The sequence below is a fragment of the Lytechinus variegatus genome, chromosome 15, assembly GCF_018143015.1.
Source record: "Lytechinus variegatus isolate NC3 chromosome 15, Lvar_3.0, whole genome shotgun sequence".
NCBI lineage: Eukaryota > Metazoa > Echinodermata > Echinoidea > Temnopleuroida > Toxopneustidae > Lytechinus > Lytechinus variegatus.
Window position 1 is genome coordinate 7,871,413 of NC_054754.1, and position 24,547 is coordinate 7,895,959.

Below are 24,547 nucleotides of genomic sequence, written 5' to 3' on the forward strand. Positions count from 1 at the left end.
TTACCTCCGCCATCACTACGATGTTGTAGAGAAGGTGAATATCATGGTAAACAACTCTTGATAATAATGCGTTTACCGTGATATTCACCTTCTCTACAACATCGTAGTGATGGCGGAGGTAATCGTAAACTCTTAAGGTCGCATGACCTCCCAAAAAGGACGCATTATTATTTAGAGTTGTTTACCATGATATTCACCTTCTCTACAACATCGTAGTGATGGCGGAGGTAATCGTAATCTCATAAAGGTCGCATGACCTCCCGAAAAAGATGCATTATTATCAAGAGTTGTTTACCGTGATATTCACCTTCTCTACAACATCGTAGTGATGGCGGAGGTAATCGTAAACTCTTAAAGGTCGCATGACCTCCCGAAAAAGACGCATTATTATCCAAAGTTGTTTACCATGATATTCACCTTCTCTACAACATCGTAGTGATGGCGGAGGTAATCGTAATCTCATAAAGGTCGCATGACCTCCCGAAAAAGATGCATTATTATCAAGAGTTGTTTACCGTGATATTCACCTTCTCTACAACATCGTAGTGATGGCGGAGGTAATCGTAAACTCTTAAAGGTCGCATGACCTCCCGAAAAAGACGCATTATTATCCAAAGTTGTTTACCATGATATTCACCTTCTCTACAACATCGTAGTGATGGCGGAGGTAATCGTAATCTCATAAAGGTCGCATGACCTCCCGAAGAAGACGCATTATTATCAAGAGTTTTTTACCGTGATATTCACCTTCTCTACAACATCGTAGTGATGGCGGAGGTAATCGTAAACTCTTAAAGGTCGCATGACCTCCCGAAAAAGACGCATTATTATCCAGAGTTGTTTACCATGATATTCACCTTCTCTACAACGTCGTAGTGATGGCGGAGGTAATCGTAATCTCATAAAGGTCGCATGACCTCTCGAAAAAGACGCATTATTATCATGAGTTGTTTACCGTGATATTCACCTTCTCTACAACATCGTAGTGATGGTGGAGGTAATCGTAAACTATTAAAGGTCGCATGACCTCCCGAAAAAGACGCATTATTATCCAAAGTTGTTTACCATGATATTCACCTTCTCTACAACATCGTAGTGATGGCGGAGGTAATCGTAAACTCTTAAAGGTCGCATGACCTCCCAAAAAAGACGCATTATTATCCAGAGTTGTTTACCATGATATTCACCTTCTCTACAACATCGTAGTGATGGCGGAGGTAATCGTAATCTCTTAAAGGTCGCATGACTCCCGAAAAAGACGCATTATTATCCAGAGTTGTTTACCATGATATTCACCTTCTCTACAACATCGTAGTGATGGCGGAGGTAATCGTAATCTCAAAAAGGTCGCATGACCTCCCGAAAAAGACGCATTATTATCAAGAGTTGTTTACCATGATATTCACCTTCTCTAAAACATCGAAGTGATATGTTGTAGAGAAGGTGAATATCATGGTAAGCAACTCTGGATAATAATGCGTCTTTTTCGGGAGGTCATGCGACCTTTAAGAGTTTACGATTACCTCCGCCATCACTACGATGTTGTAGAGAAGGTGAATATCACGGTAAACAACTGTTGATTATAATGCGTCTTTTTCGGGAGGTCCTGCGACCTTTATGAGATTACGATTACCTCCGCCATCACTATGATGTTGTAGAGGTGAATATCATGGTAAACAACTCTGGATAATAATGCGTCTTTTTCGGGAGGTCATGCGACCTTTAAGAGTTTACGATTACCTCCGACATCACCACGATGTTGTAGAGAAGAGGCCTATCGTTGATCGGCGGTAGTGTCGCGCGCTGGAACGTCATTATCTTATTTTCCTTCCTCCGATTATGTCGGAGATCAAAACAATTCATCATCTTCTTCCTCCGTTTTTGTCGGAGATCAAAACAAATTCTGCCATCAGTGTAGCGTGCCGCATTTGTCCACGCGCCGGCCACATACAGATTTTAATGTATTTTTTTGTTTTTGAATATCTTCCGATCCGATATCCGAACCGATTCCGATTTTAGGAGCAAAACTTCCGAACCGAACTCCGATCCCGTAATTGCTCTAACTTACAACATTAGTTGATAGGTTGATTAGTACGAAGATTTCTGAATGTCTAAAGGAACTTTTGTCAATTACGCTTGTGATTGCACAATCCCGATTCCTCACACTTCATACCCAGCAATTTTCATGATGATCTGATAACTTGATCACTCTGCTATTGGAGCTAAAAACCAGGTATGCCGATTTCACTTTCTCAGTAACGAGTCGGCATATTCTCTTGTATGAGCCTGTGTGTTATATTGAATGACTTCCCAGAAAAAATGGCGACCCGCATTGGCTCGCGGAAGTGTCAATTTTATGTGAGGACATGTTTCCGAAATCCATTTAAAAAAATTGGGAAATCGCCGAAAAATCCACTTTTTAGACCCCTTACTTCTCAATTATGATGTTCAGGAAATGCGATTGACATTTTTAGTGGGAGATGCGGTCATTTAGATTTCACTTTTGTTCCAGATTTTGCCCATGTCCTCAGATGATTTTGTTGTGTGATAGGGAGCAAGTGAATGTGTGGGGTGCATGTATTGTATGGAGTTTGTGGCTGTGTTCAGTGGTATGTTGCAAAGTATGCTGAACGTTTTATTTTGTATACAACAATTACGAGTGTTGAGCTGTGTTTTCTTGAGGCCGGGGGCATGTGTACATTGCACTGTATGTTATAAATAATACCATGTACTCCAGCTCAATAATTTTTCTACTGCGCATGCGCACTAACGTTAATCTGCCGATCCATTTATTGTATTTACACCCTAGTAGTGTGAAATGTTATTGAATTTTTTTTAATGAAGTATTCAATAATGAGTGATATAAAAAAGTTTTTAGTATGGATTGGAAGTTACATCAATATGAGATTAATATTGAATTTCCTAGTCTTAAACATTGGCTTTTGCCATTTAAATTAGTTATAACTTTGCCATTCTTGTAATTTTCCCTTTTGTTATGTACAAATGAATATTCCTTTATTACCTAATTTGCATATTATATTTATTGTCCCAAGAACAACACATATGAAGTAAACTTAAGAATTCTGCACCTACATGTATGTGAAATTTGGTGATTATTTGCCTATCCCTGTTCAAGTTATATCATTTTCGCATATTAATTAGGCAATTTTCCCATTCGTTATGGACAAATGAATATTTAATTACTACCTCATTTGTATATTATTGTATATATATGCTCACAAGAACAAGATATATGAATCAAAATTACAAACACTAGATATCTGTGAAATTTTGTGATTAATTGCATATCCACTTTCAAATCAAGCCATTTTCGCATATCAATTAGCTGGACTTACTCATTTTTTGCCAATTTCCTGTGGTGCCATAGGTGAAAATTTGTCTTTTCCCCATATTTTGAACTCCGTTAATATGAAAACGAAAAGTAGTTCGGACCCAATTTTTCAGGTACTTGTTGGTTGTTAACATGTTAGGTGCCCCAAGAAAAAGCAAACTCTACACTACATCAAGTTTATAAGTAGCTTTAAAAATGGCAAAAAACAAATTTTTGCTATTTTTGCCACTTTTTTGCAGGAAATCTGCCTTTTTTCAAAATTTGATGATTGTGATAAAATAAATCTCACTATAAACTGTCTTTTTATCTACTCTTGAAAATGCCAAGTGGCAGAGTGGTCCTAAATGTGGGGTAGATGGCTTAATTACAAAATTATCATTCGCGGAATCGTCGATGTCATCTGAAAACTTGTCCACCCTTGGCAATCTGAGCCCAATAAATATCGCCTTAGGAAAGAGGTAACCAGCTGTGTGAGGAGCTTCGCATCGTAAACAAAGCCTTTCGCATTAATTCTTTTAAAAATCGCCAAAGCAAAGTTTCTTTACATATCGTAGTGAAAGGAGGTACAAGTTTGATTCACACGGAATCATTTTGGGCATATTTATTTGCCAACAAAGACTAGGCCTAATATTTCTAATATTAGATTTTTTATAGATTGTTACCAGTTTATCACTTACAAGCATTTATCTTGAAGTTTTGATAAATGATGTTGAATGTACCAACTGACCAATCCTTCTACATTCATCTTTTGATTATGTATTTCTTTTTCATTTACAGAACCACATCATCTTTCGTATAGAAGGTCATTCTACCCCTTTGTCATCATGGCAAGTACTAGCAAGTAAGTTTTAGTAAAATCTTACAAATTCTTTTTTTTCAAGAATTTTTACACTGTAGGGCTCATTCGAATTTCTCAAACTAAATTTCTAAATTAGCTACATTTTGTAGAGTAGTGCATGATAAAATTTATTTATTTTTTATGTGTACAAAAAAAAGAAACTAGTTCCCATAGGCAGGGCTCGACACTAGCGGCGGTCCGACGGTCCCAGACCGGTAAAAATCGCTGTTGGGCCAGTAGATTTTCAGAAATTGGAAGATTTACTGGTCCGACATGACCAGTAAAAGATATCATTGTCGGGCCAGTAATTTTTCCAAAAATAGCAAGATTTAAGGGTCCCACATGACCAGTAATAAAAACCATTGTTGGGCCAATAACTTTTCCAGAAATGGTCAAATTCACAGCAAACCATTTCCCCCCGTTAAATTCTGCATTTCACACACAGAATACACACAGAATGAATCGCACGTGTTACTAGAGTACTATACAGCATGCATACAGTGTACATATGTAGTCAGCCACACAATCCACATGGTGAATTCTCCACTGGCCGCACGAACGAAGCCTGGCTAAACTCTGGCAGACATCTCTCACAGAACTGTCAAAATTCACGGTTCATACTCATGAAAGGCTCTTATAATGTCCATATTTCCTAAAAATTGGAGTAACTCTGTCATCTGTAAGCAGTAAAGGGTAAATTTTCACTTCTGTTTGGTTCAAACAGATCGGGTCTCGGGTGGTATCGTCTGAATACATATTAGCCCCACATATGCTTTTATGTGTGTGTTGATACACTTGGTTTCTGACTTTCTTTCGTAGCTATTTTAATTGAGCCAAAAAAGAAACAAATTATTTATGATAATAGTTTTAGCTTTCTTCCTCTGTTTTCTTCCTGTTTTCTTTCCTTTCTTTTCAATCTTTCTTTTAATTTTTTTTCTCTATTTCTTTCCTTCCTTCTTTCTTTCCTTCCTTCTTTCCTTCCTTCCTTCCTTCCTTCCTTCTTTCCTTCCTTCCTTCCTTCCTTCCTTCCTCCTTTCCTCCCTTCTTTCCTTCCTTCTTTCATTCCTTCTTTCCTTCCTTCCATCCTTTCTTTCTTTCTTTCTTTCTTTCCTTCCTTCCTTCTTTCCTCCCTTCTTTCCTCCCTCCCTCCCTTCCTTCCTCCTTCCTTCCTTCCATCCTTTCTTTCTTTCTTTCTTTCTTTCTTACTTTCCTTCCTTCTTTCTTTCTTTCTTACTTTCCTTCCTTCCTTCTTTCCTTCCTTCCTTATTTCCTTCCTTCTTTACTTCCTTCTTTCCTTCCTTCTTTCCTTCCTTCTTTCCTTCCTTCCTTCTTTCCTTCCTTCTTTCCTTCCTTCCTTCTTTCCTTCCTTCCTTCCTCCTTTCCTCCCTTCTTTCCTTCCTTCCTTCTTTCCTTCCTTCTTTCCTTCCTTCCTTCCATCCTTTCTTTCTTTCTTACTTTCCTTCCTTCCTTCTTTCCTCCCTTCTTTCCTCCCTTCCTTCCTCCCTCCTTCCTTCCTTCCATCCTTTCTTTCTTACTTTCCTTCCTTCTTTCCTTACTTCTTTCCTTCCTTCTTTCCTTCCTTCCATCCTTTCTTCCTTCCTTCTTTTCTTCCTCCTTCCATCCTTTCTTTCTGACTTTCCTTCTTTCTTTCCTTCCTTCTTTCCTTCTTTCCTTCCTTCCTCCTTTCCTTCCTTCTTTCCTTCCATCCTTTCTTACTTTCCTCCCTTCCTTCTTTCCTCCCTTCCTTCCTCCCTCCTTCCTTCCATCCTTTCTTTCTTACTTACTTTCCTTCCTTCCATCCTTTCTTTCTTACTTTCCTTCCTTCTTTCCTTCCTTCCTTCTTTCCTTCCATCCTTTCTTTCTTACTTTCCTTCCTTCTTTCCTTCCTTCCTTCTTTCCTTCCATCCTTTCTTTCTTTCTGACTTTCCTTCCTTCCTTCTTTCTTTCATTCTTTCTTTCTTTCTTACTCTCTTCGTTTCTGTCTTGCTTTCTTTTTGTCCTTCATTCCTTCGTTTTACGGGGGGGGGGTCACGAAAGGCTAGAAAAATAAACTTGCGCCTTTTTTTTAATGTTTTCTTTACTTTTTGGGACCAGTAGATTTTAGGTTCGGACCAGTAAAAATTTGAAAAACTGGGTATCTACTGGTCCGACATGAATAGGTTGGACCAGTAGAAAAAATGGGTTAGTGTGGAGCCCTGCCATAGGAACCAGGCCCTGAATTAGGCTTTATTGGGGTCAAGTCCCTTTTTGAAGAGAGCTAGGGACAGTGATTTTCCGTTTCAAAAAATGGCCTTTTCCGTTTCAGAAAATCACGAATTCCGTTTCAGCACGTCAGAAAACGGAAATTCCGTTTCCCCATAGACGTTGTACACACGGAAAAGTGACAATTCCGTTTACACATTGAATAGCAAAATCAAAGCGCATACACTCGCACTGGCCAAAATTTGTATCTGCTACTGTACCAACAACACAATAGAATCCGTTCTAATCGGATCTATGCTGGTGTATTCAATAATTTTTCAAACTGATTTAGCATGCATACATCCTCACCTTTCACATAATTAGCATTATTTTACGGTGAAATTAAATTTCATCGATAATTTTGGGGTTTTTTGGACATCGTTATCATCAGTCAACGACTTTCGCCAGTCCGCCATCTTGGATTTTAAGACCACGATATCGTGCTGTTACATCTTCAAACGTAGAGGGCAACAACACACGACCGTGCAGTTGAGATATGTGAAGCTCACAACCCGGCCGGCTGGGTACGATCGCGGGGTACTATCGAGTGTGCTGATGTCGAGAGCAATCACGATGTGTGAATTGTCATGATTGTATCGAAGTGAGATCGTGTTTTCTGGGGTTTTGTGGCCATTTAATATTCTCATTTTGTTGTTATTTCGGAGTAATTTCTGTTGCTATTCTGTGTATTTTGAGGGAAAATACGTTTTCCGTGATTTTCCGTTTGAAATGCCACTTTCCGTTTCAAAAGGCCTTTTCCGTGAATTCCGTCCGTTTTCCGCGATCGCGGAAAATCACTGTCCCTAGAGAGCACACAGCCTTAAATTTTAAGGGCACCAAGGCCAATGGATAAGTCACCAAAGCAAGTTTGGACTTGTCTGCATAGCGTAATGAGACCAAAGGCATGGCATTTTATACCGATGACGTTGCCAGCATCATAATTCAAGTTTAAGTTTTTGAAATGTCAGCAACTTCGGAAATATATGTACCTAATTCATGAAAGTTAGACCATTAAGAGTAATCAGCTATCACTGAGCTTTGTTATTAGTTGCAGGTCATGTGATCATGGTCAAATATCATTTAAGGTCAGTTATCTTTGACCATGTTTGAGTATAGATATAAAAAAAATAATCGAACTTCACTAAGAATTTGAATTTTCTTTTTAAATGTTGAAAGTATAAGTCCTTACTAGATAAAACTTTCATTTAAATAGTTATGAAGTAACAGCAATTGAATGGAATTTCAGGTTACTGGGAAAAGATCAAAGGCAATCTGGGGTCAATATAAACTGACATGGAAATAATTAAATGTTAGGATTTTAATTTCAAGATTATTTTGAAATTATACTTAAGTATTATGTGAAACGTGGATATAATTATCACAAATTAGATGAGTATAATTTCTTGCTACTGGGTCAGGGAAAAAAAATCACATTCAATTCAAAGTGATATGAGAATGGTTATTGGGTATAATAAATAACAAATGAAATACATGTATTAGTCGAGATCAACAAACTGTCATCAAATGAATGAGTTTTCTTTCTTTTTGAAAAAAAATCATCTTATTATACATGTAGGACTGTTTGTTTAAAGTCAGCACTGCTGCTATATTGAATTGCGTAATGCAGGCTAGAGTGCCAGATTCATTCCCCTTGGCTCCGAAAGCTCACCGTCACCATATCTCAGTTGAACTTCTAAAGTGAACCCAAAACAGTAAAAGATATGCGCATGATTTGACTACCCATGGTTATCCATCTCTGTAATAACATTTTTTATCATTACTTTTATCCTTGTTTCCTTGTAGAGGAGCTTCCTCATCATCAACTCCAATGCATAAGGTATGCTGTCCTGCCCATCCACAGGCTAACCTGATAGAAGACTCTCACGCAGGAGATCTTATCTGCCCAGATTGTGGTCTAGTAGTAGCTGATAGGTCAGTACTGTCTTTGTTTCTGTCCATCCCTCTTCTTTCCTCTCTCTCTTCCACATTATCCCCCCCCCTCTCGCTCTCTCTCTCATCTAGCTAAAATCAAGTGACATTAGCTACCCCCTGAAACTGGATTATTGAGGTAGTTTTATATAAACATAGTATCCGGTGTGATATTATTTCGCATTAAAAAATTGATGATAAACCCACATTCTGTACATTTCCAAAATATATTTGCAGTTGCATACTTGTAATGCACACTAATTTGGCATCAATGTATTCTTCCAACTTTCAACAGTTTTCTTGTCATAATTGTATGTCAGGTGCTGCAGTAATGGTTGGCATTTTGCTTCATTACACCAGCCTAGGCCTTGAGATAAATATTGTGTGTAAAATCTTTGTGTCTAGGAGGATGTTTTATTTCAGGGGGCCGTTTCATAAAGCTGTTCATAAGTTAAGAGTGACTTTAAGAACGACTTGTGAACCTTTCTTACGCGCTAAACCATCGCCACTGAATATACCATTTACCACAAGAAAGGATCACCAGTCATTCTTAGTCGCTCTTGACTTAAGAACAGCTTTATGAAACACCCACCTGTTTGTGAGTTTAAACCATCCGCCTCTTCTTAATTCTTGTATGTTTCCAATATGAAAATATTTTAATAATCCCAAGGGACCCTTTTTTCTATGATTTTCTTTATAGAGAACTCCAGATTCTCTTTAACCTCTATTTTCAATACCTTACTTAAATCCCTGACCTGTAATATAGAGTTGAAGCTATCAGTGACAAGCTCTTTAATCTCTAACTCATGTATACCTTATTTAAATCCTTGACCTTTATAGAGTGATAGATGTAGGATCTGAATGGAGAACATTCAGTAATGACAAGGCCAATGCTGATCCATCCCGTGTAGGGGCAGCAGAGAATCCTCTCCTTGAGGGTAATGACTTGTCAACGATCATCGGAGGACCTCTAGGAACTGCCAGCTTCAACGAAGATGGAACTAAGAAGTATCGATCAAAGTCAAACGTATGTACAGCAGCCATTTTAGAAAATGATTTTTTGTTGCTTTCTGAATTCCAATTACTATTTATATTTAAGATAAGTGCTCAGAGGGTCCTTTTTAAGATAAAATATAGAAACATTATATAGGGAGGGTGCTTAATACCCCTCCCTTCCAAAAAAAAATAGCAGTTATCGTGATGAACCATGTTATGAATATAAAAAAATTAATGACCACTCTGCTTTTGTAAGATTGGAATTTTTGAAGACCTTCACTTTGTTAACCCTCTATCAAAGCTTAAACTCGGTAATCCCCCAAAAGTGTTGTTCATTTGTTCACTTTAGTAGGTAAGGCTCAAAATCGTACCAGCTTTACATATGCAAAGGAACTACGGGGGGGGGGGGGTTGCTGTGGTTGATGAAGAATAGAGTGAGCCTTGTATTCCACTGCAATTGGGATTATACCATGTTACTAAGTAATCTGCGTTGATGATACCTCCGTTGTTTGAGAGCCACCCTGGACCACCAGCTGGGTACTTTTTCTTAAAGACTTGTTATGATAACAAATACACAATTCATCCAACAAGTTTACTATCAGCCAATCATATTGAATGATTTCAATTGCTTTTAAAAGTTATTGCGAATTTGTTTTACAATTTTTATGATATGAGGCCCCTCATTTGACAAAGTTTGATTAGACTATTAACTATGACATCCATATGGCAATTTATCATAGCTTGTCACAAATTGATCTGATGCTATATTTGATATGGTTTGCAAGGTGTGGGAGCATTGAAAAATATAAAAATGAATACATATTTTATTCAGGATGGCTTTATTTTTTCGGTCAACGATAGAGGTTAGATAATGAAGAATATAAATATCAGGACTTCATCTGAGGCCTGATGAAAAACTTTCTACCACCTAAAAAAAATTCATCAATCGAAAAATTTACAAAACTTGGGATACCTTATTCTTACAGTGATACTACTACAGGAAAAATCTTCATGCAACAAGCCCCTGACAGTTAGCTCCTATAGTGGTATTCTCTGATAATTAAACCTAGGTTTGACCCTAGTCTAATCTAGAATTTTAAACCATGCTTCTATGGTCGGTTTATCATATTTATATTCCTTGCAAAGATGATATAACAAATTAATGTATTACAATTCCCTTTTTTCCCTGTTCTTCTCATTTCACCACACAATTTTTGACGACTTTTTTGCTGCAGGATCAGAATAATTTGTACTTGGTTAATAGTTAACTCAAAGGACAAGTCCAACCCTACAAAAAGTTCATTTGAATAAAAAGAGAAAAATCCAACAAACATAACTCCGAAAATTTCATCAAAATCGGAAGTAAAATAAGTTATGATATTTTAAAGATTTGCTTAATTTTACAAAATAGTTATATGCACATCCTGGTCTGTATGCAAATGAGGAAACTGATGATGTCATCCACTCACTATTTCTTTTGTATTTTATTATGTGAAATATGAAATATTCTAAATTTCTCCCCATTGTCAAGTGAAACAGAGACTAATTCCTCCCTGAATGTGTGGAATTAGCATTGTTTGATATTATATGGTTCAGTCAAGTTGGTCCTTATTGTAAAATCTGTAAAAAATGAAATATTGTATAATTCAAACAACAAAATCAAAAGAAATAGTGAGTGAGGGACATCATCGACTCTCTCATTTGCATGTCACTTAGTTGTGCATATCACTGTTTGTGAAAAATAAACAAAACTTTAAAATGTCATAACTTTCTCATTTTACATCCGATTTTGTTGAAATTTTCAGCGTTATGCTAGTTTGATTTTTCTCTATTTATTCAAATCTTCATTTTCTGGGATGGACTTGACCCTTAAACCTAAAAAGACTGGGGGGGGGGCTGATTCAGCCCCCCCCTCGACATTTTTCGCGATAAATCCACTGCGCAAAATTTTTTGACCGCGTCGCTCGCTGACTTTTTACTTTCAAGTCTCGCGCAACTTTTGAGACCAAAATTGTGACCCCCGGGTACGCGGTTCCAAAATTACGCAACATTTCGTAAGTGCATGCAGACCCAAAATTACTCAAAAATGTGAATTTGTGTACAAATCCAATGCAAATAGTGTTCTAAGCCAAAATTCATAAATGTTTCATTATTTTTCCTTTTACTGCTTAAAATCAATTAATTTTATCTTGTTTATGGTTAAAATAAAGTCCCCGACAATTTCCATTGAAAAAACAATAAAAAACAAAAAGTCGAAAAACAAAGAAATACATAAGAAATTTAGAAAACAATAGAATACATAAGAAAATAAATTTGATTTTGAAATTTTTTTAAAATCAATTTGATCAGATGCCTATCTAGAGTATGTGAAACAAAAATAAGCATTTCAGAGGCATTATTTTATTAATTAGAGCAAACTTATGATTTTACGCATAAATTAGCATAATTAATGAGACATGAGATTTTTTGCCGAATTTGATGTTATAGTTTTGTAGATAATGCCATGGGTAATGCGTGTGCCAATTTTCGTCGCGATCGCGCGATCAACGGCCGAGATCATAAGGGGGGGCTGAATCAGCCCCCCCCCCCGTCTTTTTAGGCGTCGAAATAGCCCAGTCTATTTAGGGTTAAGAGCAGTGTCCTTCTGCAAGCATAATGAGAGAGAGAGCATAGCACATTTTTCTACAGGGGACCGTTTCGTAAAAGTTGTCAGCACTGACAAGATGTCTTTCTCCGACAGTTACCATAGTAACAGTCAGAGGCCAGAGCTTCTCAGCCAATCAAAAGCAAGGATTTCACTGAAATAGTCAGCCCTGACAATTTAGTCATTGCCGACAACTTTCATGAAACACCCCCTGGACTCCTGCTAAAAGACATGACTTACCTTTTGACAAGGCACCTTACTCAGTGGAGAAGTTATATAACTGTGAGTTAATCAGATTTCTAATGCTTTCCTTTGTTTTACGATGAAGTTGAGCTCTACAAACAGGACTCTAGTAAATGCCTTTCGTGAGATTGGAGCCATGGCTGATCGTATCAACCTACCAAAGACTATAGTGGTAAGTAGCTATCATCATTAGTGTCGTGAAAAAAAGGGTCCTCACTTTCAAAAGGGGGGGGGGGGCCAAACTTGAGTAAAAATGCTATATTTACTTTACAAATTTTAATTATGGCTCTCAAAATGGGGGGCACGGGCCATCACTTACATACTTTCCTGTCTTGAGCTTTTGTATAATTTCCTGGTGATAAGTGTTTCCATTCATGAACATGCCCAACATCCTTGTTCTTTGGCTTTCATGCATTGTTTTCCCATCCACCCTGCCCTCAGTCATGTCACACGTCATCTTGTCATGTCTCAGTATGAGACCAGTCCATTTTGTGTTCAGGAGGCTTTATGTTTCACCTGTTACAAATGAATGTAATCTAGACATTCAGTACTCATCTTCAGTTCAAGTGTCTATCTGTACCTATATTATCTGTCGCAATTTATTTGCCTTTCTTTGTATCTAGCTGTTTGTTGTCTTGCACTGTACTGTACACCATCATGGCTAAATCCACTTGGTCTGCATGTTTACTATCAGTAATTTGATCTGATTGCCATTTTGGTCCAATCAACACTTGGTAAACTTGGACTAATGACAAAAACATTGTCAGTGCCAACAATGTGCTAACAGAGCCCGCTGTTACAACCGCTAATGTTGCAGCGATGGCCGGCGTGTGCGCTCAATGAGACATCACCATTATTATTTTTGTTATCATTAACTACATGTTATTTACAACTTAGATCTACGTATGATAACACAATCCAAAATGTGTGACTTGGCCTACTGTGAGTGCTTAATAAATAAATCAAAGCATAAAGGAAGTTTCTCCTTTCAAATCTAACTTCTAACAATTGTTTCTTTTTATAGTAAAATGTCATACTGGACTAATTTCTGACTACCATCTGCGTTCAAGTGATATTAATTCAAGTCATGCATGAGGGGGCACACATTAGAGGCCAAATCATCACTTTTCATGTCTGTGTACCTATTGCAGAAAGATTTGCATTTTAAAACAACTAAAAAAATTGGGGGCCAGTCCCTATTACAGTAATACGCATGTTTAAAATCAAGTTGCATTTGATTTCCCCCCGATCATTATTCCATGATGCAACAATTACCTTTTTCATTGGTGCTACAATTGACAAAACATTTTGCATCATTATCTGAAGTTTACAGTTATCCAAATGAACCATGCAGTGTAAAATTATTTTTTTAGGTTTATTGATTCATCTTTGATGACAGTCATAATCAAAGAAGAATTCATAAAGCCACCATGCTCTTGACATGCTAATCAAAACCTTTTTTTTTAATAGGTTTTTTTTTTTTAAATAGAGCAGTGTCATCAGAACTTGAATTAATGTATGTGTTTTTATTATTGAAAAATATCTTGTACTTGATGTTTTTTTTGTCAGGATCGAGCTATGACCCTCTTCAAGCAAGTCAATGATCAGAAAACATTGAGAGGTAGAAGTAACGATGCCATAGCAGCTGCCTGTCTCTATATTGCATGTAGACAAGAAGAAGTGCCAAGAACATTCAAAGGTACATGCTTTTTGTATTTCACTTGTTTGTAGCATATATATTTAAAGGGATCGTTTAACTTTGTGAGCAGCTAATTTAAAAAATTCTCAAACTGAGAAGAAACATGTGTATGAGTGCCTGTATTTGTCCTCAAAAACCCTGAAACAGACCACAATATAGGATGAAAAACTCTAATTTAGATACAAGTAGCAATTTATTAGCTTGATTTTGAGAACCGTCTAGTAGATGGTTCAAAAGGGGCGTCAACACCAAATGTTAACCGAAGGTTAAGTATTTGAAAAGACATCATAACTTAGAAAGTATATGGACCTAGTTCATGAAACTTGGCCATAAGATTAATCAAGTATTACTGAACATCCTGCCTGAGTTTCAGGTCACATGACCAAGGTCAGAGGTTATTTAGGGTCAATGAACTTAGACCATGTTGGGTTAATCAACATCAAAATCTTAACCTAAGGTTAAGTTTTTGAATTAAAAAAATATTTGGAAGTATGTTCATGAAACTTGGACATAAGTTTAATCAAGTATTACTGAACTTCCTGCCCGAGTTTCAGGTCACATGACAAAGATCAATTAAGGTCAATGAATTTTGGCCAAGTCGGGGGTATTGGTTGAATTACCATCATAACTTTAAAAGTTGGATTTGATTAATGAAACTTGGACATATGAGTAATCAAGTATCACTGAACATCCTGTGCAAATTTCAGGTCACATGACCAAGGCCAAAGTTCAATGAACTTTGGACTTGTTTGGGATATTTGTTGAATAACCGTCTTAACTCTTAAAGTGTATGGATCTAGTTCATAAAACTTGGACATAAGAGTAATCACGTATCACTTAAGATCTTGTACAAGTTTCAGGTCACATGACCAAAGTCAAAGGTCATTTAAGGTCATTGAACTTTTGCTATTTTTGAGGTAATTATTAGATTGCTGTCATAACTTTCAAAGTTTGTAGATATAGTTTAAAAAAGGTGGATATAGGGGTAGTCAAGTCTCACTGACAAGTGTTAGGTCGCATGATCAAGGTCAAATTTCATTTATTGCCAATGAACGTTGTATTGTATCATTATATGAATGGTGTTTTTGTGAATAATTATTTGATAGTAGTTTTCAAAGTCAGCACTGCTACTATATTGAATCGTGAGACTGCCAGAGGCGCTCCACTTGTTTCAGTTGGATCCTAGTGCAATCACATTGCATTGGGCTTTAGAACCTAGTTTGGACTGACCCAATTGACTTTGACCGATAAGGGTGGGAATGAATGATGTCATGTAAACAGACTTTTTTTACAGATCATGTTTGTTACGAAGCTAATTCTAAATTTCGTCAAGGTTGCTAAACAGGCCTAACCAAAATTGTTCCAAAATTATTTAAGGCCAATGTCAAAATTTTGTTAACATTGTATATTAATTGTGTTAAACTTATTTCCTCTTGCTTTATCGGAGAAGAAGGGGTTTTGGGGTGTGTAGAATCTATTTCTGCTGTATATTTTGCAATATAATGTCATCTTCAGGTCGAATCCAAGATTGCCGCCAGCTGACGCAATCTTTAAATATTAACTTTTGAACCCATTGCCCCAGAATCATGAATAAAAATTATATTCGTGAGTCATTTGGTATGTTAATTCAATTTATGCTGTAATTTTGCGTAAAGGTTAACCTTCAGATCAAATCTAAGATGGCCGCCAACCTCCATCTTGGAAAAAAAAACTCTCCGAGGCTTATGCGTGTAGGAGCTAAGGTGAAAAAATTTCAATTAGAATACTCATTTCTTTTATTAATTCTCAAGTTTTAGGTCAAGGTGGAGTCATATCTGAGATGTAAGATATCGACATTAACTGCTCACCTTAGAATGAACCCTCTTTAGGTTTTGGCTATGATCCATTTCGCGTCATTTTTATTTGTTTTAATGTCCATCCATACTTTTGTACTGAAGGGGATTTTAGAGTCTTATTTAAATTTGAAAGTATTTTCTCAATATTTTTCAAAAATCAATGTGTCCAATGATTGGTAGGCATCAGTTCGCCTTAAAAGACGATGGTGTAGCACTAGGTCTTACATTTTCGAGAGTGACTGTAGAGTTTTGCTCTTGAGTGGCAGTCTCTAGAGCAAATTTTTACAGATAAAGGAGGATGGCACTGAGACAGGTTTAGATAGAGATGCTGCCCTAGCCTTCCTGCTAGGTCTTTGGTCTGTCGATTTAGCATTCAGATTATTTTCTTGACTGTCTTGACCCCTGTACTTAGTAGCTATCCATAGAATGGCGACTATCATCTACATCTTTATAAGTGATAGTGTCTATGCCGGCAGGTGTCATGTTTGCAGGTGTCTATTACGGAGGTGTGATCTTTCGATAGGGGTGAGACCAATCACACAGCTCACTTTACCTTGGCAAATCCAAGAAGGGATTCGCCAAGGTTTCATGTGGCGAACATGCGCCAACCACTTGAAGCGCCTTTGACTAAGGAGTGAGAATAAGCTGGGGATGCCAGCACGTACGCTGAAGGGCGTCTGTATTTTCCACTTTGTCCTTCCTGCCATAACATGTCCGAGGCAACTGACATTGAAGGTGTTTAGCAGCTTTTCTTGGTCGGCGTACGTTTTCTAGGACTTACTTCCGTACAGGAGCTTGGTCATGACTGTGACAGCTTTTCCTATCCTTGTGCTTATCTCCTTGTCCAATAAAAGGGAGCTAGAGACAGATAATTGATCCAAGGTAGGTGAGGGGTCCACAACCAGACGAGTGCGTGCTGTTGATAGAGATATCTGGAGGACAGTCAGTGTCTTGAGACGATCAGGAATTCTGTCTCACAGGCTGATGGGTGATCCAATTTCCTTACACGCACAGGCCAGGCGGCTGTATATGACGAGGTCTTGTACTCCCACTTCTTGAGAGGCAGAGGCGATATCGTTTCCGTACAACATCTCACGAATGAGAACCATCCTGTCCATTGTTTTAGCATGTAGTCGGTCGAAGTTGAAGAGTTTTCCATGTGCTCTGGTACGGATATAGAAGCCTTCTGTGTATTCGCCAAATGCATACTGGGAAAGCATGGAGAAGAAGATCCCAAAGAGTGTCAGGGCCAGGCGCAGCCTTGCTTTATACGCCACTGCTCACAGGAACTGAGGGAAGGTCCAGATATTCCAGTGTTGTAGCAAACTTTGCTCATTGAATGACATGACCATGGATTAGTCTTGGGGAGCCTATCTTCTGCAGGAGACTAAATAGTTCACTCCTGCTGACCAAGTCAATGGATCTTGTCAGGACAAAAAGTCCAATGGTATTTTTTGGGGAAAAATATGGAGAAAACACTTCAAACAATTCAAATAATACTTTGAAGTCCTTTCACTAGAAAAGTATGGTTTGACAGAACAAAAAAGGATTAATTAGAACTCCTGAAATAGATCATAGACCAAACCTTGAATGGTTTCATTCTAATTTGAGCGGTTAATGATGAAATCTATCAACCATCTGACCATCTTAGACATGATTTGACCTCGAACTAAAAATGGAGTGATTAAAAGAATGGATCATTCTTTGAATTGAATTGAAGGTTTTATTATCATTCCATCGCAGCCAGTGGCTGAATTTAGAAAGATTTACAAAGTAAAAACAATATATAAACATAAACAGTGAAATATTTGATGTAAATCATAACCGCAACAACATTGAAAATAAAAAAAAAGTCGTTTTTTTTTAAAAGAAATATCCAATAACCAATTAATATTCCAGTAAAATTTTGAGACATGATAAACCAATGCGTATGAACTTATATTGAAGTTGAAATTGTTGGTATAAAGAATGGAGTTTTAAGAAATAAATTGCCAAAATTTGAGTATCGTGTAGAAAGTTACGGAAAAATTGCAAAAATAAAGGTTTCACGGAGTGCATAATTGAGTAGCCTTGTATTCTCGAAAAAGTCTAGTAATTTAACATAATTAGATGAATTCAAACATATATGAAAATAATGCATCAACAATTAAAAAACTTTAAAAACTCAAATGTACATCCAAATTTATGAAAGAAGTTTATATTAAGAAAAAAAAATTGGCTTGATTGGGATACATGGTGAAGATTCATTATAAACTCGAAATTACCTCAAAATTAAACCGGATGGATGTAAATTTAGAAATCGGTGGTAGATTTCATTTCCATATCAAAATAAGAGTATTTACATGCAAACTGAAATGAGACTGGATACCAATTAGAATTGAAAGTTGGATTAAAACTGGATATATACAGAAAATTTATTTATTATAATTATTTACAAAAATGATATCTACAAATTACTAAATTATTAAATTCATCGAAAAAGTTACATTTCCATTTATATTGCACATACACTTTACACTTTACACTTTACATTCAGTACCAGTCACACCTTCCCGACACCTGTCTACCTCCCCCAACCAGAGCACAACAGCTAACACTACTGCTCTCCGGCTGAAACAGGCAAACAGGCCCCAAAGAAGTGCGACTGGTAATGTAGTTGAAAAGAAAGAATGTAAAATAAAAGACGGCTGTAAATTTAATTTCCAAGAGCATTTGAATGTAAATTGAATTGAGAATTGGTATTATCACCTAGAATAGGATATTGGATTGGAAATTGGTAAACAGAAAAGCGATTTATAATGTATATTAAAAAAAAATACAAACATAATTACAACTTATTAAATTATCAAATTAATTGAAACATATGTCATATCCATTTATATTGCACATTAATAGGACTCATCCAGTGACTAATTACTTTGAATTATTGTTCAGTAGTCTCACTAGGAAGGGCAAGGCACTCTTTCTGTAACTTTCCGTTCTGCACTTGATTTCACGGAATCTATTGCTATATCTCAAGTTTCTATGCGAGGACCGTCTTTCCGGAAGCCAGTCACGATGGTCGCGAGATAGCAACTTGGCGAACTTGAAACATAGCTCTCCTCTTCTGTCCTTTAGAGATACCAAGTTACAAACGGTAAGGGCATGTTGATACGATTCGTATTCTGGTCCATGAATTGATCGCAAGGCACGTTTTTGAATCTGTTCGATTTGCGATTCTTGACCGAGAGTTAACGAAGAATGCCACACCACACAACAATATTCCAGTATTGGCCTTATGTAGGAAATGAATACTGTGACAAGATCCTGTTGAGGCATTGCAAATCGTTTCAGCATTCGTAGAAGGTACAGCTTTCTTGAAGCTTTCGACGTTATATACTTGACATGGTCAGTCCATTTCAGATCTTTACTGATGATTACACCAAGTAGTTTGACTTTATCATTTTCCGGGATCAGCTCGTCGTTGATCGCAACTTCAGTGGGTGGAAGCTGACGGCGACTGAAAGAGACTCTCATGACCTGGCACTTGGCAGGGTTGAGGCGCATATTTGATTCGATGCACCAATTCACAAATCCTGACAACAACGTGGTTTCTAAAGTAGTCGGACCATTCAACTTGTTTGTTTCAGCAATAGTTAGGTCGTCAACATATTTCCACCTAGAACAATGAGATGTCTGAAGAGCATCGTTGACGATTGCTAGAAATATCAAGGGCCCCAAACGTGTCCCCTGAGGAACCCCGGATGAAGTCCTGAGTGACGTAGAAAGTTGACCATTGTAGCGTACTTGCTGTGTTCGCCCATTGAGAAAACTGCATATCCAGGGCAACAAGGATGGACGTGTGCCCATAGAGTACAATTTTGTGATGGCAATGCTGTGGTCAACCAAATCAAAGGCTTTGGTGAAATCCGTTAGCACTACCGTCGTGACTGACCCAGGCTTGTCAGCATTTGCTTGTAGAAAATCCAGTAGTTGCAGAAGATAATGGCTTGTCGACAACCCACTGCGATGACCAAACTGCTATGGGTCGATATTTTTAGAGATATCAGCCATGATCATTTTCGATGCGAACAATTCCAGGAGCTTTGCGAAGAAGTCGGTCAAGGCAACAGGATGCAACTTCTGTAAGGTAGGTGGAGATTCCTTTGGAAGTGGAACAATTATCGACTTTTTCCAACAACTTGGAACGATTCCCTGTGCAAAAGACGCATTGAAAATATCACAAAGGGAGAGCTGAGTTCCACTGCGAATTCTCTAATTAGCCTCGGAGAGATTCCATCAGGACCACCACTCTTGCCAACGGGTGTCTTGGACAATTCTCTATACACTGTCCATGGTTGTACAGTTGGTAATGTGGACTCTGGAGTTGGTTTAAAATCAGGAATCCCATCGATGTCAAGGGGTAGAGTGTCCTTTCCGATGGTTACAAAGTAATCATTTATGGCATCTGAGATTGCCAATCTGTCCTTTGTATCGATTCCGGGCAATGAGACGACCATCTCCTGCTGTTTATTCGAGGTCATCAGTTTTATGTAGCGATACCAAGAACCGGGGTTTTTGCGTTTTAAAAGTTGGACACGATCCTTGTAAAAAGCTCTCTGTGCACGTCTAATGGCTCGCTGTACTCTATTTCTGAGGCTGCGCCATGTCCTAGAGCCACTGTGGAAAGCACTTTGTCGTTGGTGTATAAGCTTTTTGATTCTTGGTGTCATCCATGGTTTATCAGTCATATGCATTTTAATTGTTTTTGTCAGGAAATGGAGGTCGATGGCAGCATGCAGCTCACTGTAAAACGTTTCACATTTACGCTCTACGTCCATTTCCTCACAGACATTATTCCAATCATGATGCGTTATCCAATTGCCGAAGTCACGCAAATCGGATTGTCGCATCGGTCTTATAGTCTTCTGACGGCAGTCGTTCTTTCGAGACTGACATTGTTTCGGCCTCCAGATAACTCCGTTGTGGTCACTCTGTCCAACCGGCGCCACAATCTGTACATCACCGTACAAATTCTTTACATTGGAGATGATCAAGTCTAACACAGATTGACCGCGCGTTGGACGATTCACAACCTGCTTGAGGCTGTGTCCAGCGAGGAGTTGAGATACGTCTGCGCGGTTGAAGTCACCCGTGATCATGATGCCTGCCGACGGGTGTCTAGAGAGGATTTCATCAGCAGCAACTGTCAGGTACTGGATCAAAGAATCAACATGGTCATTGCCTGGAGGTGAATACACCGATGCAACATATATAGAAGAGACACTTCTTGGGAGCCTCTGTGGTCTGACATGTGTCCAAACAACTTCATGCTCTTCGGCACATCAACCTCTGCACCAACCAGGTTCATCGAAGATCTGATGAAGATAGCAACTCCACCGCCTATCTTAGTTTTTCTATTCTTAGAGAACAAGCTGTAGTTTGGAATGTTAAATGCGGTCTGAGGAACATTTTCGCTAAGCCAGGTCTCAGTCACACATACAATGTCAATGTCGAAATGTTGAACAAGCATGGTGAACTCATCAAATTTATTCTTCAATGATCTTGCGTTAACCAGATACAATGAAGGCAGTGTTGATGAAGATTGATCAGGATCAATGTCAACATACCTGAGAAAGCTTCTTCTCATGGGCTGATTTTGTTGCTCTCGAGGATAAGGATCAACAATTTGTATCCTACGTCGAGTTTTCCTACCAGCACGACATCCTGGCTTAGTCCGGGCAATACCAAGCGTATGTATGTTTCTAATCACCTCTTGTGGCAAACAACATTTCGGTTGAGAACGTAATGTGAAAAGGTCGTCGCGAGAATAGCGAAGCAGTCCTTTGAGAGGTGGCTATTGTCCCCGGCCATGATTATCGCTAACAAGACAATGGTAGCGATAACCGTCAGAAGCAGGATTCTGAACTTGTATGTCCAGCTAGTATGTTGGCGTGTATATACATATACCATGTCACTGTACTTTGCCATTTGTAGTATGACTTTGACGATGATATATACATGTAGGAAATGATGAAAAGTTCCAAACAAAAACCTGGACAAACATCAAAGTTACCCAAACAAGTCCAGACTGTCCAATAAACGTAAACATTCATTCCAATGTTCAAAATTCGGATCTAAAATATGAAATTTTAAGCGAAAAGTAGCATGTCGATCAGAGCAATATAAAAATGGTGCTAGCTGCTAAACAGCGCCCTCTTTTTTTCTTTCTGAAATCCCCTTACATGAGCTCCAATACATAATAGTAACCTCAAGGAGAGTACTTCTTAAAGGTTCAATAGTCTCGCGAAGTAGATATGGCGTTTAGCGGCCATCTTGAACATTGATCTGGAGATGATCCTATATTGCAAAATTGTTAACAGAAATGAAATCAACATACCAAATAAGTAACGAAAAGAGGTGTTATTCATGATTCTGGGACAAAGGGTTGAGAAGTTAATTTGTCAAAATTGCATCATCTGCTGGCCATCTTGGAATTGATATGAAGATTACATTACATTGCAAAATAGAAAGCAGAAAGAGATTTTACATACCCCAAAACCCCTGAACATAGGTATCACCAGAGATGCCAACCCTCCCGATTTCATCGGGAGGCTCCCGAAAATTCATCCCAACTCCCGCCCTTACGATTACCATCCTTATCCTCCCGAAATTACGATTTTTTTTTAATTGATCAAATTGGATTGGAAGGACATGTATCGTCTGCTAACTTTAGCATGTAGTAACTCCATTACGTTCGCTGCTACTAAATTCTGTGTGTTAAAGGTAGACAAATAAGGAGCAGCGAAAAGCTGGTGCATGTGATATGCCCAACGGGAATCCACTGTGCACCAGGCCGGTAGGCCCGGCTAGCTTCGCGAGGCGTGTGCGCTCGCGGCCACTGGATTTGTCGAGTCGTGCGGTGGAATATCGGTGTGTGATTTTGGCGTATTGATGGGTTGATATTGACACGAAATGGCGGAAAATCAACAAAAGAAGACCAAGAAATGGTCTCAAAAGTATAAGACTGAATACAGTCTCCAGTACCTGTGTATTCGGAGGTCGGAAAGAGGAATTTACCATGCATTTTGCGCAACTTGCAGCGTGGACATTTCAGTTGAGTACGGAGGTCGTGATGATATTGATATTCGGAAGCACCGTTCGGGAGCCGGAGCAAACAGCATAGGCCTACGGACATTACGAAGACAAGATCTTCGAGCTCCACTAGTACCCTGTTGACTTTATTTCACCAAGCAAGGGACCTTTACTGGATTTATAGTGGAACATAACCTACCTATAGCCGATAGTGATAATTCCTCCTTATTAATTATTATTGTTGAACAGGTACTTATTTTGTCCTTTCATTTTTTTTACATGTAAGAATGCATATTTGATATTTTTTATGTTAAAAAAGTGGGAACAATTTTTATTTGAAAACATGTGAAATGCCCCAAAATAAGGGTCAGATTGCACCAGAGAGCATCTAGAAACCCAGAGCTTCCAGGGCCCTAAGGCGGGCCCTGGACCCCGGCCGCAAGGGTCGAGCGCTCCGCGCTCGAGATGTGCGCTACGCGCACATAATTTGGTGGCAGTTGCAAATCCTCCCTAATTCTGATTTCCAAAAGTTGGCATCTAGTGATAATCACTTGTCATTCTGGGGCAAGGGGATCAAAAAGCAATTTTTCAAAGTGGCATCTGGCGGCCATCTTGGATTTGACCTGAAAATGACCTTATATTGCAAAAATAATAGAAATCGGATCTACACCGGGGGGGGCCACTTACATTGACGAGCGGATACCATGCGCGACCAAAAATAACGTAAAAAGGATGTCCTTTTCACGATAGGGCTCGTTACGTACATAACGTGATAAGGGTATCAAAAACATCAAAATAATGAAAAAAGGTGTCTATTTCGCTAGGAGAGCTACGTGTTTAGGGTCAAATTTTCGGGGATGATAAAACAAAATTAAAATGTTTGATAAAGGATGTCTTTTTTGCCCTACCTGGAAATCTTAATTCTGATTGAATAAGCTTTGTGACCATAGATAATGGCAAATAGCTTTAAAAGAAAAATATTAAATGGGCCCCAGTTCATTAACTTTTAGAGAAATGAAGTTGAATGTACATTCATGGAGGTGAAAGTTTATCTTCATGGTGCATGTTACACGTACCTACCAGAAATGGTATAAATACTCAAAGTAAAGTGGTCTAGCACCCTCTTTGTTCATGTCCTTGTAGGGCTATCATCATGCAATGTGTCATTATGTTGCCCCAAATGGCTTACCTAGACACAGACTTGCTTTCTGTACATGTACATGTAACTGTTTCTGAAATCATTTTTGAATGTCAAGTCAACCCCTGCAAAAAGTGTATGTGAATGAAAAGAGAAAAGTCAAACTAGCATAACGCTGAAAATTGGATCAAACACATGTAAAATGAATAATGTTTTTATATATTTTTTTTACAAAACAGTTAAATGCATACCTTGGTTGGTATGTAAATGAGAACACCGATACACTCACCATTGATTTGTTACTTTATTACATGAAATGTGAAATATCTTATTTTTCCTCATGATAAATGTGAAACAAGGTTTGATTTTCCATGATGTGTGATTACCATTGTTGCAACCTATTGTGATTCATAAAGATGCTTCCTCTGCATTGTCAATGAAAAATGAAATATTCTACATTTTGTATGATGAAATACATGTTCACAAAAAATAGTAAGTGGGTGACATCATTGGCTCATTTTTTATTTTTTTTTGCATACCACTGTGTTTTACACAGTA

General features: G+C 38.1%; 1 protein-coding gene across 1 annotated transcript in view; it reads left to right on the forward strand.

Moving 5' to 3' along the window:
- LOC121428329 (transcription initiation factor IIB-like) overlaps nt 1-24,547 on the forward strand; it is a 48,826-nt gene that overhangs the window by 10,188 nt on the left and 14,091 nt on the right. The window contains exons 2-6 of the mRNA XM_041624898.1: nt 4,130-4,193; nt 8,235-8,363; nt 9,201-9,387; nt 12,329-12,415; nt 13,813-13,942. Coding sequence (XP_041480832.1) covers nt 4,177-4,193; nt 8,235-8,363; nt 9,201-9,387; nt 12,329-12,415; nt 13,813-13,942 — 550 coding nt within the window. The 5' untranslated portion in view covers nt 4,130-4,176. The remainder of the gene's footprint in view (nt 1-4,129; nt 4,194-8,234; nt 8,364-9,200; nt 9,388-12,328; nt 12,416-13,812; nt 13,943-24,547) is intronic.